At 42.6% G+C, this 16,079-nt stretch overlaps 1 protein-coding gene across 1 annotated transcript in view; it reads left to right on the top strand.

Annotated features, from left to right (window-relative positions):
- LOC121604556 (alpha-1,6-mannosylglycoprotein 6-beta-N-acetylglucosaminyltransferase B-like) overlaps positions 1–12,983 on the top strand; it is a 111,284-nt gene extending 98,301 nt beyond the window's left edge. Inside the window, exons 11-17 of the mRNA XM_041934106.1 lie at positions 744–874; positions 4,360–4,515; positions 4,738–4,884; positions 5,389–5,505; positions 8,645–8,719; positions 10,686–10,969; positions 11,920–12,983. Of these exons, the coding sequence (XP_041790040.1) occupies positions 744–874; positions 4,360–4,515; positions 4,738–4,884; positions 5,389–5,505; positions 8,645–8,719; positions 10,686–10,969; positions 11,920–12,118 (1,109 nt within the window). The 3' untranslated portion in view covers positions 12,119–12,983. The remainder of the gene's footprint in view (positions 1–743; positions 875–4,359; positions 4,516–4,737; positions 4,885–5,388; positions 5,506–8,644; positions 8,720–10,685; positions 10,970–11,919) is intronic.
- Positions 12,984–16,079: the final 3,096 nt, after the last annotated feature.

Below are 16,079 nucleotides of genomic sequence, written 5' to 3'. Positions count from 1 at the left end.
TAATGTGTCTGATGCAGCTATTTTCAGCACCACCACAGCTTCTAATGTCCCTTCAAGCTATTATCTGTTCTTTATTTCTTTGCTTTTTCTTCTTCTGTTTCATGCTACACAATATGTCTGATCGGCTGTTTTGCAAGCCCTCCTTGTTGTCTGTCTTGTCTGAAACATTGACAACTTAACTTTCTGCTTTTCTCATATTCAGTTCTGAACAGTTTCGGTGACCTTTCAGCCTTAGTTGCACTCTGCAGCAGGATCATCATAACGTCAATATGTGGCCTACTGTAGACGCCCACCTTTCCCACTGTCCTGAGCTAGTGTGACTGACTCAGGAGGAACAGCCATAGTTTACTACTTTTATTCAAGATATAAGGATGTGTACTGCAAAAAATCCAGAACTAGTTGGTTTGGAAAAGTAATTCCACAAGAGGAAATAGCTGTAAAATCCTGGATATGGTTGGGTTTGATTATAAACTTAAAGTCAATACTTGGAAAACCGTTCCACTTTAGTACTTTCATAGCCATCACAAATAGCCAACAGCAGCTGGCTTTATGACAGTCACAATTTATAATACTTAGGAAACCAATAATCACTCTGACTCTATTGAACCGAAACAAACAAGGATGTATTGCTCTTTTTCTGCCTTTCCTCTCTGTCTCTTACTCACAACAAACTTTCCTTCTCTCTGTCTGTACTACCATCCTGCCTTCCTTTTCCACTTACACAAACGCATACACACATTCAGCTCACACACCAGACAACTCATTCATGGGCTTCGTTTCGGAGGAGCTGAATGAGACAGCGAAGAGGAGCATCCAGCAGAACAAAGTGAACAACATGGCTGTCGTGTACGGGAAGGAGGCCAGCATGTGGAAGGTAGTGACTCATATACATGCAGCAAAGCACACACAAATGTACGTTTGTAATCATGTGCACATACACGTACCCTAATGCACACATCTTTGTACTGTATGTGGACAATATACAGCAGTATAATGCATGTAATGCATGGAAACACATGCATGGAAAGGTTTAACTGTATGTTGCTCTGTTAAATTAAAAAATGAGATGAGTTCAGATTAAAATCTGAATTCTTCATACAGTCTCTTTCAACATCGAGACATGCAGACTCACACACACACACACACGCACACACACACATGCACACACAGTACCCCCTCAACAATGTTCTGCAGTGTTCACAGAGAAATCCAGTGGCAGCATTTTGCACACCCCGCTGTTTGCACCATTACGGCGCTGCTTCTTGTGGCTCTATATACACATTTGTACAGCTTTAATTTACAGGCAGTTTTCCTCTCAAAAGCTGTCTCCCTGTTCCCCTGCACACTGCAGAGGGGCACAGTTGTTCCTCCATTGTTAAAATGATTATAAAGATGTTGTTTGCCGCCATTGCTTTCCACCATCTGTCCATACAATTCCCTGGATTTCTTTACAGTCACAGCTTGTGAGGGAGACAAGCACAGAAGAGAGATGAGGGGTTATAAAAGCACAATACTGTAATCTGCAGAAGCCTGGTGAAAAGGCAGAAAATGCCTCATTCATTGTTTTCCCTATTGTTGTCTATCTACATTTTTATCTGATTTAATTTTCTCCTCCCTACCTCTCTCTCTCCCTCCCTCTCCCTGTCTGCTTCTTTCTGTTGGGGCGTATCCGGCTGCATGCTCATTAGCTTCAGGTAAGAGCCTGTTACTTTCACCACATATTCCTGTTCTGTCCATCTCACAGCCTATATGTACATGCAAAAAGAAGTTACTCTGAGCTTTCAACATGTCAAGGAATACACAAAAGCATTTATTCAAACACAGATATTGTCAGGCTTTTATCCAGAAAATTGATTTATGACAAGCTACTTGTCACAAATTCACAAGTGCACTCAAATGCATTTCAGTGTTCACAGGACAGCTATCACTCCTCGAGTTTCATCTACAACAGTCATCTTGTCAGAAGGTATAATCACTAGTCAGGCAGCCAGGCTGTTGAAGGATGTAAGTTTTGCATCCCACAAAAACAGCAATTCAGTTTCTTACAAATGAAATGTTTGGGAGCATAGCTTTGCTAATGTGGCTAATTCAGAGCCACATTGCTCCCACCTTATTTATACCTATTATTTCAGCGTTTTAAGCTTAAATGAGAAGACGCTTTTGTCCGCCTCTGTCTGAAATTAAGGACCCGTTGTTTCTAAAATTAACAAGAATCTCGTGTCCATCTGCCACCATTTTCTTTGTAAACCACATATGTGACATAGAAGCAGTGGGGATGGTGAGGCTCGGCAGACATTTTTTTTCAACAAACAAGCAAATTGAATTCAACGTGTTAATGTCCTGCAAACTATGTTCTGCATTACAAAAAATGAGAAGAGGGTACAAAACCAGCACAGCAGATCATACTTACTACTAGTCCTAATCCAATGTTGAGAGAGTTAGCTTGTACATGCAGAGACAGAGAGAGAGAGAGCTGCTGTTGCAGTATATGGAATCTGCTCTCTTCTACGCCTGTGTTTCTCCTTCTGCTAATTCATGTTGTCTGCTGCACTTAGCGCTTGAGCTAATCTCCTAATTGGCTGGGAAAATCCTCACAGAGGAAGCTATCGATCGCAACAGCCTCAAATTACAGCTGTGTGTCGGGGGGGGGGGGGGGGGCACCACAGCACGAGGATACAGTAAGCTGCTTAACACCAGACAGCTGGTCAATACTCAGGCCCAGGGTTACGCTCTGTTCACATGATTCAGTTTTGGTTGTTAACTGATGCTGGTTGGTTTTCGTTCTCCCAGTCATCATGCTCATCCTTGACTTTAAAAGTGTGCTCCTCTGGCTCTCTCACACTGGAGTTTGATGCTAGTATTCCTTAGAAATATAACCAGAGACGAATGCACAGCTACGAGTAAGCTTGAGTATTGCTTTATCGGATTTGGCCGGTCCCTGCCCGTACATCATCATCATACCACCCTGGGTGCAATGCATAATTTTTCACCTACTGCCTCTAATGATCTGGGAGAGGTGATACAGCAGTTAAGCTCCTCCAACTGCTCCCTTGACCCAGTTCCCACAACATTTTTCAAACGTGTATTCGTTATCTGTCATGTGATGTACTGAATATTGTCAACAGCTTACAATCAAAAGTCTTCCCCTTTTCCTTCAAGCATGCTATTATTACACCACTACTGTGATAACCTGTGATAAGCAACTACAGACCAACCTCCAATATCCCTTCTCTTCATTAAAATGCATGAAAAGGTGGTCTACAAACAGCTGTATACCTGTCACATCATAATCTATATAATGTGTGTCAATCCAGTTTGAGGACTAACCACAGCCCTGAAACAGCGCTCATAAAAGTATTTAATAATCTAAAGACCCTGCTTTTATTATTACTGGCCAGACAGCATCCTTTGATACGTGCATCATGATGATATGTTACTCTGTAGGCTTGTAAATTAAGTTGGCTTGTCGGCTGTGTCATTAACTGGCGCTCTTGCTTGTAGCCGGCAGGACTTTCTCTGTGTCTCTTGACAACTTTAAATCTGGCGATATTAACATTCACTGTGAGGTCCCACAAGGCTCAGTTCCTGGCCCCTTACTGTTCAGTCTGTAAATGCTGCCACTTGGCTCTGTCATACAGACACACAATATATCTTAGCATTCATATGCTGATTATACACAATTGTATTTTGACTCTCACATGATAACCTCTGCCCTATAAATGACCTAGTCAGCTGTATCAGTGACATTAGACATTGGATGAGCCATAGCTTTCTGCAGTTAAATAAACACAAGACAGAGGTGATCAGAGGTAAATCTGGTGAAGGTGCTTTCAGTTACTAAGGGCCCACTCTCTGGAACAAACTGTCTGATCATAAAAGATGTACCACAACTGCTTTTAAAAGCAGGCTGAAGACCTACCTGTTCTCTCAGACCTCCATCCCCTCTCCATCTGTCTGTCTCTGTGTCTCTCTTTGGGTGTGTGTGGTTGGGTATGTTTAAGTTGGTGGGTGGGCAAGGGATGATCATTTTTATGATATTTTCCTTTCTAGGTGTTTAAATATGTATTCATGTTCTATGAACTCTGCGATGTAAGTCAGTTTGACTTGATTTGACATTGTCACACCTCTCACACTCACCAACAAAATCATTTTGTTAGGGGTTCAGTGATATTTTATTTTTCCATTCTACACACACAGAAAGCAAACAGCTCACACAAAGATCAGAGACAAAACAAGCACAACTTTCCATTCTTTAATCATACTCTTCTCTATGCTGTTCTTTTCTGACAGACTCCCTCCTCGCTTCGCCCTTTGCCCTCAATCTCACCAACCCATCTTTTTCCCCTCCTCTCCCAGCAGGGTAAGGAAGGTTTCCTGCAGATTCTCCACAGGTACATGGAGGTCCACGGCACAGTGTATTACGAGACCCAGAGACCTCCGGAGGTCCCGGCCTTCGTGAAGAACCACGGCCTGCTGCCCCAGCATGAGCTACAGCAACTGCTGCGCAAGGCCAAGGCAAGAAAATATCGCCTACACGCAACCTTTATCTGCTGAATTATCCCTGCTGGTGTCATTCTGAGTGCACACCGACACATTGTCTGCAGCTTCTATTCTGTATTTCCTCTCTTCTCTCCTGCTTCTCCGGAAACACAGACAACAACTTGCATTAACTGATCTAAAGACATGGTGAAGTTAATTACCATAATTACAAAATAACATTCCTGATCATTTTTCTAGCTCTTCATTGGGTTTGGTTTTCCCTACGAAGGCCCAGCCCCCCTGGAGGCGATAGCCAATGGCTGCATCTTCCTGCAGCCTAAGTTCCACCCACCTCACAGCTCCCTCAATCATGAGTTCTTCAGAGGCAAACCCACGTCGAGAGAGGTAAGCTCATTATTGTTCATTACTCCTCACCATCGTTCCCTGATGAGAATATTTTGGCCCTTGCACTTCCAGCTGTGTTGTCGAGTAACTTTATTAATCACAAAACCCTTTGAAAGAACTGGCACAAACTGTGGGCACAGACAGCACATGTTAGTGCTTGATAAGAAGCTAGAACAAACTGTTCTAGATTAGTAGATATGTTTTTAATAATGATTGCACATTCTTCTGGCCCAGAAATTTCTTTATAGCCCTCACAGGAACATCTTTTAAACACTACAAATAGTTGATATGCTAGCTCTGCTCTAAATGTATTGCGCTAGAGAAAACTTTTCCATGTTTAATCATGAAAAAAAATATATATTTTTGAACATGTAAAATTAGTGTATGTCTTTAATCCAAATACCCATCATTGTAAGCAAAAAAGTTAAGAATAAGCAAGATGATCTGACTCCCAATGATAACCCTTTAAGGCTTACTGTGCTGCTGTGCGTGCGTTTTCTGAAGGTGTCCTCCCAGCACCCATATGCAGAGCAGTACATCGGCAGACCTCATGTCATGACGGTGGACTTCAACAACTCCCTGGAGTTTGACTCTGCCATCAGGGAAATCGTGAGGACCAAGGTACTAATACACACTGTAAATAACAAAGGCCAGAAAAGAGATTGTAAATTGTGTAACAGGACTTATATAATTCCCTCTGATGCAGCTAAGCTGTCAGGCAATGACATTCAATTGAACAAGAAAAGCCTTCACTATCCATTCAGCCTCTCCTGCAGTCAAATCAGTCACCAGCATCTTAATGTGTGACGTGTTGAGATAAAGGCTTTTTAAACAACAGCACAGTAGCTTAATCTACTGTGGCGTTTTGCCAGCATGTAAGTAGCCATCTGATATTACAAAGTGCTGAACTTTTTCATGCAGGAAATGTGGGCTGATAGAGAATATGAGGACGCCAAGAGTGGGAGAGAGGTTAATTAAGGAGTCAGCCGAGGATATTAAATCTTTCTGGAAAGCTTGACAAAGGGGGGGGAATGGGAAAAGAATAGAGAGATGAACATACGGACGGAGAAACAGAAAGATTGAGAGGGAGAGTGAAGCCCAGATCGACTAAACGTCTGCATGGTCTGTTCTCATTAAAAGGGACAACTGATGTGGCAACCAGGCAAAATTTGCGCTCTAAAATAACCACTGCATAGACCTTCTATATCTCAAACTAAGTGATGTTTACAAACCTTAAGATCGCAGGTGCATCAAGTGCATGAAACTGACACTTTGAATGAGAGATTAAGCAGTGGACCTTTGTTCTGCACATTAATTAATTGTGTAGAGAAAGCATTCTCTCTGCGAGTGAACCCACCAACTGCAGAAAAAAATCTGCCATTTGTCATTACAAGCACAAAGCTAATAGGGGGTCGGCTTACAGCAACTTGGTTGTTCAGAAGCTATTTTTACATCTGACAAAATTATATTTACAGCGTTGCATATGATACTGTTGCCAAATGTCAGCACGAGTCATGACATGGCTTTGGCATTATTTCTCTACATTTCAGCCATCGAGCTAATTCCATATTGTATTTCACAGAGGGAGCGAGCCACAGTAATGCTCCAACAAAGCATCAGCCTCAACTGCATGAAGGGCACTGAGGGATCATGTGCAGCAGGAAGACAGCTGTCTGCATGATCCTTTAAACACTCTGTAATAGTTTGTGCCTTTAGCAGATTAGAAAGTAGTGTGCATGGAGATTAGAGGAAAGGTGATATCTGTAGTGATGTGTGTGTGTGTGTGTGTGTGTGTGTGTGTGTGTGTGTGTGTGTGTGTGTGTGTGTCTGTCTGTCTGTCTGTCTGTCTGTGCCTGTGCCTGTCTGCTCTCTGCATCTTGTCTGTGTTGTCAGACGAGCTACAGTTCAGCAGCAGTGGCTGACTGCTCTGTCTCTGTCTGCAAAGTCAGACCACTGAGAGAGAGCTGATGGACCCCTTCACCCTTCACTGGGGGCTGCAATCCCCAGCAAACACACACACGCACGCACACATACACGCACACACACACAGTCAGATAATATTCTTCTCTTGCATCTATCCAAACATGAACACATAACCACAATTGGAGAGACACTGGAATTGCACAGATCACATATCAGCACTTAGCCACTCAGCCGTACCTCTGCACATTAATGCCATCAACTTCAATCTGCACACTCAAACATACACGTGTGTGTGTGTGTGTGTGTGTGTGTGTGTGTGTGTGTGTGTGTGTGTGTGTGTGTGTGTGTGTGTGTGTGTGTGTGTGTGTGTGTGTGTGTGTGTGTGTGTGTGTGTGTAGGAGAGGCTCATGTTCAGTCATGCAGGACAAAGCAATCTCTGGCTGGCTAACAAATCCTCATGTTCCAATAAATCCTTCCTTCATCTCTTTCTTTTTCTCTTTCTTTGTTTCTTTGTTTCTCAACCTTAGTTTCGTTATTCCCTGGCCTTCCTCGGCTCCTCCTTTTCTGCCTCTTTAGTTTTCGGTTTCTGTCCTTCAATCTCCCTCCCTTCATTCCTCTGACGTGTTGTTTGATCGATCTGTGGTTCAATATTCCTTGCTGTAGTTGATTGAATTGGTATGTGCTTAATAGCAGATGAAGCTTATTTTCCAGACCACACATTAAAAAGTTTGACAGTTAAAAAGTTTCACATGAAAATGTATATTTTTGGTTTGTGGCTTAAACTTTGTCAACTGTCTTTATTTAAAAAAAACGAAATCAATCTTTTTACCCCTGAGGTGGCCCCTACAAATGAGACCATGCTCTGAGTCACCCTGCCTGGTTTAATAATGCTAAATGAGAGAAGTGACAGAAAGAATCGGGGGAACTCGGTTATATACATTAGATTGTTCTTGCGGGAAGCTTATGTGTCCACGTGTTTACTTTCTGCTCCAGCTTACAAAGTAGATTAACATAATGCTTTGATCAGAACTTTTTAAATTGCATCATCCCTGCATACTTGCTTCTCAGTGGTTTTCACTTGAAATGGGCCAAGTCTGATTTCACACATGGCTGAGCATTAGACCGCTTTGATTTCAGATCGGAAATGCAATTTAGTGAGTCGAGTTTCATTGACAAAGGCAGGTCTTCTGCATTAGAGTGTAAAGACAAGCTGCTTCGATCTCTCTGAAGTCTCGTGTTAGCCGTTAAATATGGAGGAGTCTTTTCATTTGTTACACTTCTGTGACAACGTTTACTCAGTCAATCATGAAGCTTTCACATTTTTTATATTGTGGCTGATTTCCAATTAGGATAAATCAACAGTGTAAAGCAGTTTTTAAAATCAGCTAATTCAATTTGTATTAATCCTGCCGTTGCAGTCGCAGCCATTTTACATTCATCCAGTTTGTGCCAGACAGTTTGTCAGTCTGTATTAAACCTGTTGGTATCAGCGAGAAACACAAAAGAATACATATATAGTGAATCCAGCTCATCTCTAATTAGGCCAATCAAAAGTGTGCTTTAGTTATACAACTGACACATCACAGCAGGGGATGATCTATTGGTATGCAAATAAAGCCTAATGACTTTCCAAGCAGTGACACACTGTGATTAGGCCTTGCAGAAATGCGACAATAGAAACACTCATCTATTGAAATTAACAAGGAGAAGAGACAATTTATTGCAATTAGTGTGAACAATGAGGTGACAGCAAAAAAAAAATTAGTTAACTTTAATATGTGCAAAATAACATGGAACTAGCAATAACAGTGGGGTGATGAATGTTCGTGTGTTTCAGGTCGAGCCATATCTGCCTTATGAGTACACCTGTGAGGGGATGCTGGAGAGAGTCCATTCTTACATACAGCATCAGGTGAGGTCCATGTGAAGACAAACACAGAGCGCTGCACAAAGCACACACCTGCAGAGGTTCTCTCTTTCAGTCGCTCCTCCTCCCTCTCGCTCATGCATATATCCTTTTCACCAGCTCTCAAACTCCCCTCTCTGCTCAATATTTAATCGCTGTGTGCATTCAACACCCTGAACATTGTGTATCTCTGCTTGTGTGTGTGTGTGTGTCAGTGTCTCTGTACTCCATGTATGTAGACCCATGATTAATCTACACGCTAACTCTCATTACAAACCACATATCTGCCCTCCGGCTCTAAAGCAGAAGGTCTACAGACACTAATGAGGAAAGATGAGTAAGGAGGAAGAGTGTGGGCATGATGATGATGGAAGAGTGGGATGAAGGAAAGGGTTTTTTTTTAATATTCCCACACTAGATGTCAGACAAATTGCAGAGGGGTTCTCAACAGCTTTTGACTGCTCCTGTCCGTCAGCTGGTGTGGACACAGAAACCTCTGCTACAGGGACACAGACACCAGTGCAGACCAGTGCAGACCAGTGCTTACAGTTGGTCAACCATTGCCCTCTTTAGTTTTTTTATTTCATACTGTACTAATGACACACTAGGCTGCTGTAGCAGTTACGGCTAAATGACCACCTTCTTTTGATTTGCCTCACACTCCTTTATTATAAGCATATTGTGGCTACTGTATGTGTAAAAAAGTTTGTTGTTTAAAGGTGCTCTACAAATCAACTCGCCTCATGCTGCTTTGAAATGTCATATAGAGATAAATTATACCCCCACCCCAGCAGCGAACAAATGCATAAATTAACAAAAATTGTCTTCAGGTAACATCATATAAACACTTCATGATATCAGTTATCTTATCTTGCTACATTAATTGATTATATTTTCCTCAGTTTGCAGCTACCTCCTGCTCTATTTTGAATAAATTAGACTAGGTGGGCAGCAGCACTCGGCAGCATATGATACAAGCCCGTAGTATTAGCCAGCAGCTGTGGAGGTGGAGACACAGCAGTAATCGCTTGCTGTCTGAGAGGAAAAACACTGCTAAAGGAGAGGTTCACATTATCTGTCTGTCTTCAAACAACAGTCAGGCGCTCAGATGAACACTGAAGCAGTTTCGACTTCTCCTGCTGCTGTTATTGATACTGTAAAGAGATCCCTTCCTGAAGCCGTCGTTCTGGGCACAAATACACCCCAAAGTTTATCTGAAGCCACTATGACGTTTGAGTTGCTCAAATCAAGGAAACATCTTAAGTTGCAGTCCTTTTCATATGAACTCCCCTTTTTGTGTTACTGTTCTTCTGCCACGACTCAGCGAGGAAACACTGTCTCAGGTCTGGTGTCCGTATTAATGAATGCACACTGAAGGATTCATGAAAGTATTTTAGGATTTATATATAAATGACTTTTCCACTTAAATATTTTTGAATGCACACAAAAATATTAATTGTTGTACATAAATGGAGTAGAAATACACAGATGTATGTGCTGAAAAGTATTTGCAATTTTCATCAAAAACGTATCTGATGTTACATTTATATACAGACTGTTGAACCTGCGTTTACAAACTGCATATCATGTTAGTGGGTGATGATGTGGCAGGGAAAAGGGAATAATCTGTAGCAGTCACATGGCTCGCACGTTTCAGCCAATAACAACAATTAACCCTGGAACAGACAGTAAGAGACCCAAAAAGGGAATTTGGTCCTAAAAAGACTAACTTTCGAGGATATTCACTTGTTTGACTAACTGTGACTGCTGAAGCTTCCTAGTAGCTTCGGATAAACTCCAGAATATATTTTTGCACAATGATGACTGTGGATTTTGTTTCCCATCATGTATTGAATTCCTATTAGGAAGGGATGGGCATGAGAATATCGTTTTGAATTTGAAATGTGAATTTCTCCTCTAATATTCCTCTTAGTGAGCTACATCACTTCACCACCATATCTTCCACCTCCAGGACTTCTGTGCCCCAGAGCCTCCCCTCATCCCAGCCAACCTCTCCAGACAGGGGTCTGCCGGTGGGAGCAGGATTACAGGGCCTCTGTTTGTGCCCCTGCCCAATTCCACAGCCCTTGGCTGGGCGTCCAATGTGACGGCTCCCCCTGCCTGGCCTCCCCTCAGCTCCCTCAGGCTGCTCGTATCACAAGAGGGCCAGTCCTGTGTGGAGGCTTGCCATTCAGCCGGATTCATCTGTGAGCCCGCTCACTTCCGCTTCATCAACAACAAAGAGGCCCTGCACGGGTAAGTCAGCCCGGAGTAATGTCCATCTGAGTTTCGTGGGGCATACCTGAAAGCTGCACACGTACAAAACTTACTGCCTGTCAACCAAACTTTAATGGAAACTTTAGTCCCAGTAAGCAGGTGCAGCACTCCTTCTGTTTACCCAGAGAGATGTTCCTGAGGCATGAAGCGGGTCGATTTCTACCATTAAATACATCATGTGTTTTGATACAGTAATGTTTGAATTCCTCAGTCACAGTATTTGGACTTTTGTCATGGCCACAAAAATTAGGATGATTATAACTATGATGGTTTGACGTCTCATCACAAATTATCGACTTAATGGTGCATTTCTCTGTCTCAGCTAGACCATCTGCTGTCTGCCAAAACACTGTCAGGCATGTCCCATGTCCAATGGAATATAGAGACTAGATGAAAACAAACGAGTCATTTTTGGTATTTGTTCATGTATCAGCACAGAAATCCAAATCCTCTCAAAGAAGAAGAACAGCTCTGTAGCTTAAAGTCTCCTGGTTTCACTTCATCTGCACCTTTCTGCACTGCCTGGCTGGGTAACCTCTCTTATTTGAGTGAACACTGAGGACAGGTGAGGCTGATCCTCACCAGGTATTTACTCAGTTTACTGTACCAGCTCCAGGCAGTTGAACCAGAAACTTTCAGATGCTTCATTTTCTGGAGCTCTGAGACAAGAACGCCTGCTGGTGTTTGAGTCTCTCCTCCAAACATTTCGTCATTCTCTTTTTAAATTAGAATCTACAGTCTGACTTTCCATTTATTTTGAGGTTATTCCAATTTTCACTTTCCTGTTTCTTGTCTCAAATAAAAAAACTTTTATTACGTGTATTTTCTAACTTTCTTATCCTCTCAAGAGCGTCTTTCCTGTGATTAAACCCAGTGAATTGGCATTTTAGGTTGTATACAGACCTCTGCTCCTCTGCTTCACCCCTCAGGTTGGAGGTGCAGTGCGAGGTGGTCGACTCCGAGATCAACCACATCCTTCCCGCCTTCTCGGTGGTACGGCAGGAGTGCGGCCTCCAGCGGGAGCCCCTCCTCTTCAGCTGTGCAGGACACTCCCCCAAATACAGACGCCTTTGCCCCTGCAGGGACTTCCGCCGTGGCCAGGTGGCGCTGTGCAGAGACTGTCTATAATGACGGGACACGGGAAGGACAGACGCAGAAAAATTGGACACAGATTGGAGGGGGGGAAAGGGAACCCACAGGTGTAGAGCTGTGGCAAAATTACCTGATGGTGCACAGAGGCAGCTTTCCGCCCAAAACAGTAACTGTAGGACGATGAGGAGCATGCATGGATTTGAAGAGCTGAAAGTAGACCTGAAATGTCTGGTTGACTGTAATTGTTGTAACAGCTGTTCGACTGTACCTGGAGATAAAAAGCAGTAAGACTTCCTAGAGCAGGGCTCCAATGATATCAGGTGGCATTACAACCAGGGGCAAATACCTTTATTACCAACACAATTTCACATTAACCCTCCAACCACAGGATAATAGTGTCTGCAAGATGTTTACCGGCGATGTGATACAGAACATTTAATTTTTGGAGCTGCGCCTCATCAAAAATAAGGGGTTTAGGTTGGAAAATACACACTTCAAGAGGCTTGTGATTGCAGAGAAAGTCAGCATTGGGACTATAGTGTCATTCCATGACAGAGACTTCAAATATCTCGGCCCAGAGAAGGCAACCTCGGGTCAATATCCAATCTCCTCTCTGCAGTTGGACAAAGGATGATGGACAACCAGGTTATCTCCCTCGCTTTTTCTCCCCTCCTCCAGTGATGGGCAGAGTCATTTATCAGACTGAACCCCAAGTCTGAGGCAACATCGGTCAATGCAATCATCTCTGGTCATGAAAAAGAAAAGAGGAGGAGGACAGGGGACAGAGATAAAGGGTACAAGATTATTTTTCAATAAATACGCCTTTAGAGCTCTCAACCAGATTTTTAAAGAGTCCTCTGGGCTTTATGATGGAAAAACAAATCATGAAATAAAAAAACAAAATTAGAACAGATCAAAGTGTTGAGCTGGTTTTTATGTTCACTCAGTTCCTTCTGTTCTTTTCAGGTTGGAGTGTTTCTTCTCTTCTTGCTCACTACACCCATCTGTTACAATCCTCCCACCAGTCACATTCATCTGGATTTCAATCAATCCGTCCAACTGCAGGCAGAAACGTTTGCTCTTTTTAATGTGGAGTCGACGGTCGGAACCGGTCGAAGCTGTCGATAAGAAGCAAGGCAGAGGGTGACAGAAGGGGGGGGGGGGGGATTTCAGATTCTGAACAGTCAGTATTTTACTGAAAGTCAAAATGTTCTTTTACTTTGTCAAGTTTTTAAAAGGAAAACAATATTCAATATCTGCAGTCATGTCCAGTATAACGTTGTACTGACTCTGGTCACGAGTGCTGCAGTCGCTGCTAAGTGCAAAAAGTCAATGTCCACGACTCTGGAGGCTTTCCAGCAGCATTCTGGGAAACACAAGAAAACAGCAAAAACTACTGACATCGGTTTAGTTACACTGATTTCCTCTGAACTAAATTGAGGACTGCAAAAGCACTCTGGCAATACAACAGCTAGTTGTTGGTAAACACTTTTTTTAATAGAAACTTATTGCAAAGTTGACATTTAGAAAATAAAGTGGTCTTATTTTGTGGTCTTATTTAACTCCCCTCAGCTTGACAGAGCCAGTGAGTTTCACTCGTGCTCAATTCTTGCAGAGACAAACTGCCATCAGGAGGAGTCAGTTTAGCGTTAAAAACCTTTCAAAAGTCTTTTCAGTTCAGTATTTGATGTAAAAAGTTTGTTTTTAACTGATTTAGTATATTTCTTGTTTGTTTTTTTAACAAGTCCGATTAGATTTGTCACAACTGTAGTGAAGGCCATCTGTATAATCAATACACAGCTCTTTGATTAAATATTATATGATGACCGATGTGTCATACATATCGTGTGTGTGTGTGTGTGTGTATGTGTGTGTGTGTGTGTGTGTGTGTGTGTGTGTGTGTGTGTGTGTGTGTGTGTGTGTGTGTGTGTGTGTTGGAGAAACAACCCCTCTCGGTCTGAATCCCAGTGACTAAAGCAGAATTCAATGAATAATAAATCACAGGCGTGAATGCCAAAGTAGATTCATCAAATCCTCATTGACCCACACTAGCATGGGGGGAAAAAAATGTCACCCCATTCACCATCGCACTGTGATTTCAATTTAACACCACAGGCAATTCAAATTGCAATGAATACTTTTCATCTCCGCAATTCATCCATCTTCTTGAGTGAAATATTTGCAATGGTCATAAAAAAGCACTTAAGCCGTGTGCAGAAAATCAGTTCTTTCTCTCCATGAACACAGCAGGTCAGAACGGACAGCGGCCAACAGAACGGTTCCAATAACAGGTCTATGAGCATAATGAGTGATGCTGTCCCATCATAACTTATTCATTCATAAGAATTAAAAGCTGAGCACATATTGCAGCAGACGTTCTGTGTGAAAATATGAAAGCGTTCATCTGCCTGTCTTCTCTGTATCATTGTTTTTAAAACTCATTAACTCACACTTCCCATGTTTGTTTAATCTGTTTTAAAATGACAAGGTGTGGTCTATTTCCTGGCTGCATGCAGCTGCTTCTTAGAGTGAAGAGAAGTGATGGGCCACGGCTAGAATCTAAATAAGCATATTTCCCAAAATGTCGAAGCATCCCTTCAAGGTTGAGGAAAGATTGAGGCCATGGTTAAACGGTTCAGTGTTGACATTGGTTTTCAGTATGATGCAGGACTTCTCAGGCCTCCACCAAAGAAATGAAATGCTTCCACTGCCCATGCACCTCCCTGTCCTTGTAACTGCACTGTATGAACCTCACAGTGCTTCCTGCTCGGCAATGGCCATAAATTAGTCGTGCTAAATAGGAATGTAAATTAGAGGAGATGAGGTTTATGGACTTGGTTTTGGTATCTGCAGGTCGTGTCTGTGTGAGGGACCACGTATTTTAGACTTCAGACTCTGGCGCATGAAACTGAACCACTGAAGGCTGAGCATAGTTTTATTACAACCATCAGATATTAATTTGAGCCTATAAACTCAGAGCTTTCCGTCTCTCTCTGAAAGTCTTTATCTGCTCTCAGGGTGACTTTCAAACTTTACACACGGCTTCCTAAGAACCAGATGGGGAATTTTTCTAACAGCTGCATTTCCTGTTTTTGTTGAGCCCCCCAAAAAACCTTTTGACTTGCCTCACAAGGATACAGACCATGTGTGTGTGAGTGTGAGAGAGAGAGAGGGAAAAGATGCGCTGCACAGCATGAGCCTAAATAGCCCTCAAAATGCCTTCAGGCCACAATTCGAGCACAATGTTTTCTTAGCTGTGAGTTTCCACAATTATTTTGACTGAAGGCTCCATCCAGACAGAAAGACGTGAACCAAACACTTAGCAGAAGCAAAAGAAGCAAACATGTCATGAGCGAATTTAAATGTCAGCGCCGTATTTACTGGCTCATATTTATCCTCTTTCTTGGATAAAAATGATAAAAAGACATTCCTTTGCACCTCCTTTGCAGCAAAGGGAATTTTGCTTGTGCTGTCAAGGTTTAAAAACCAAAAGAATAACCAGCAGCAGCAGCAGCAGCCAGGATCAGTAATCAGTTTCATCATGGTCACATTCAGCGCTCAGTGTAAAGATTGAAGAAGAAGTTTGCATGTTGCATCCCAGTGAATTCACAGTAGGAAGCAGTTACACAGCAAACGGCTGATCACTGAGGGCGATGCCTAATCAAGCCTCCTTCACTGGAAGCAGCTCATTTGCCTTCTGTTTAAAGGAGATGCACATGTGCCTCAGACTATTAAACAATTAAAGCGACGCTGCCTTTTGTTCTCCCACAGAGAGCTGCGACTACAGGCTTGAATTTGAATTGTTTGTATCAGGCTCCACAGCGATGTCTGTGCTTCACGTGCACGGTGGCACACTCAGGATTTGTTGTGTGGCTCATTCACCCACGCGTCTGATTGTGGTTACATTTTGGTTTGAATTTGGTTTTAGTGGAGACGTGTTGGCTGGCAACAGCAGCGTGAGAGGCTCACCTGTAGATTTACATGAACACTGTCAGTC

The sequence above is a fragment of the Chelmon rostratus genome, chromosome 3 (genome assembly GCF_017976325.1).
Source record: "Chelmon rostratus isolate fCheRos1 chromosome 3, fCheRos1.pri, whole genome shotgun sequence".
In the NCBI taxonomy this organism is placed as follows: Eukaryota; Metazoa; Chordata; class Actinopteri; order Chaetodontiformes; family Chaetodontidae; genus Chelmon; species Chelmon rostratus.
This window is presented reverse-complemented; position numbering and strand designations above follow the sequence as displayed.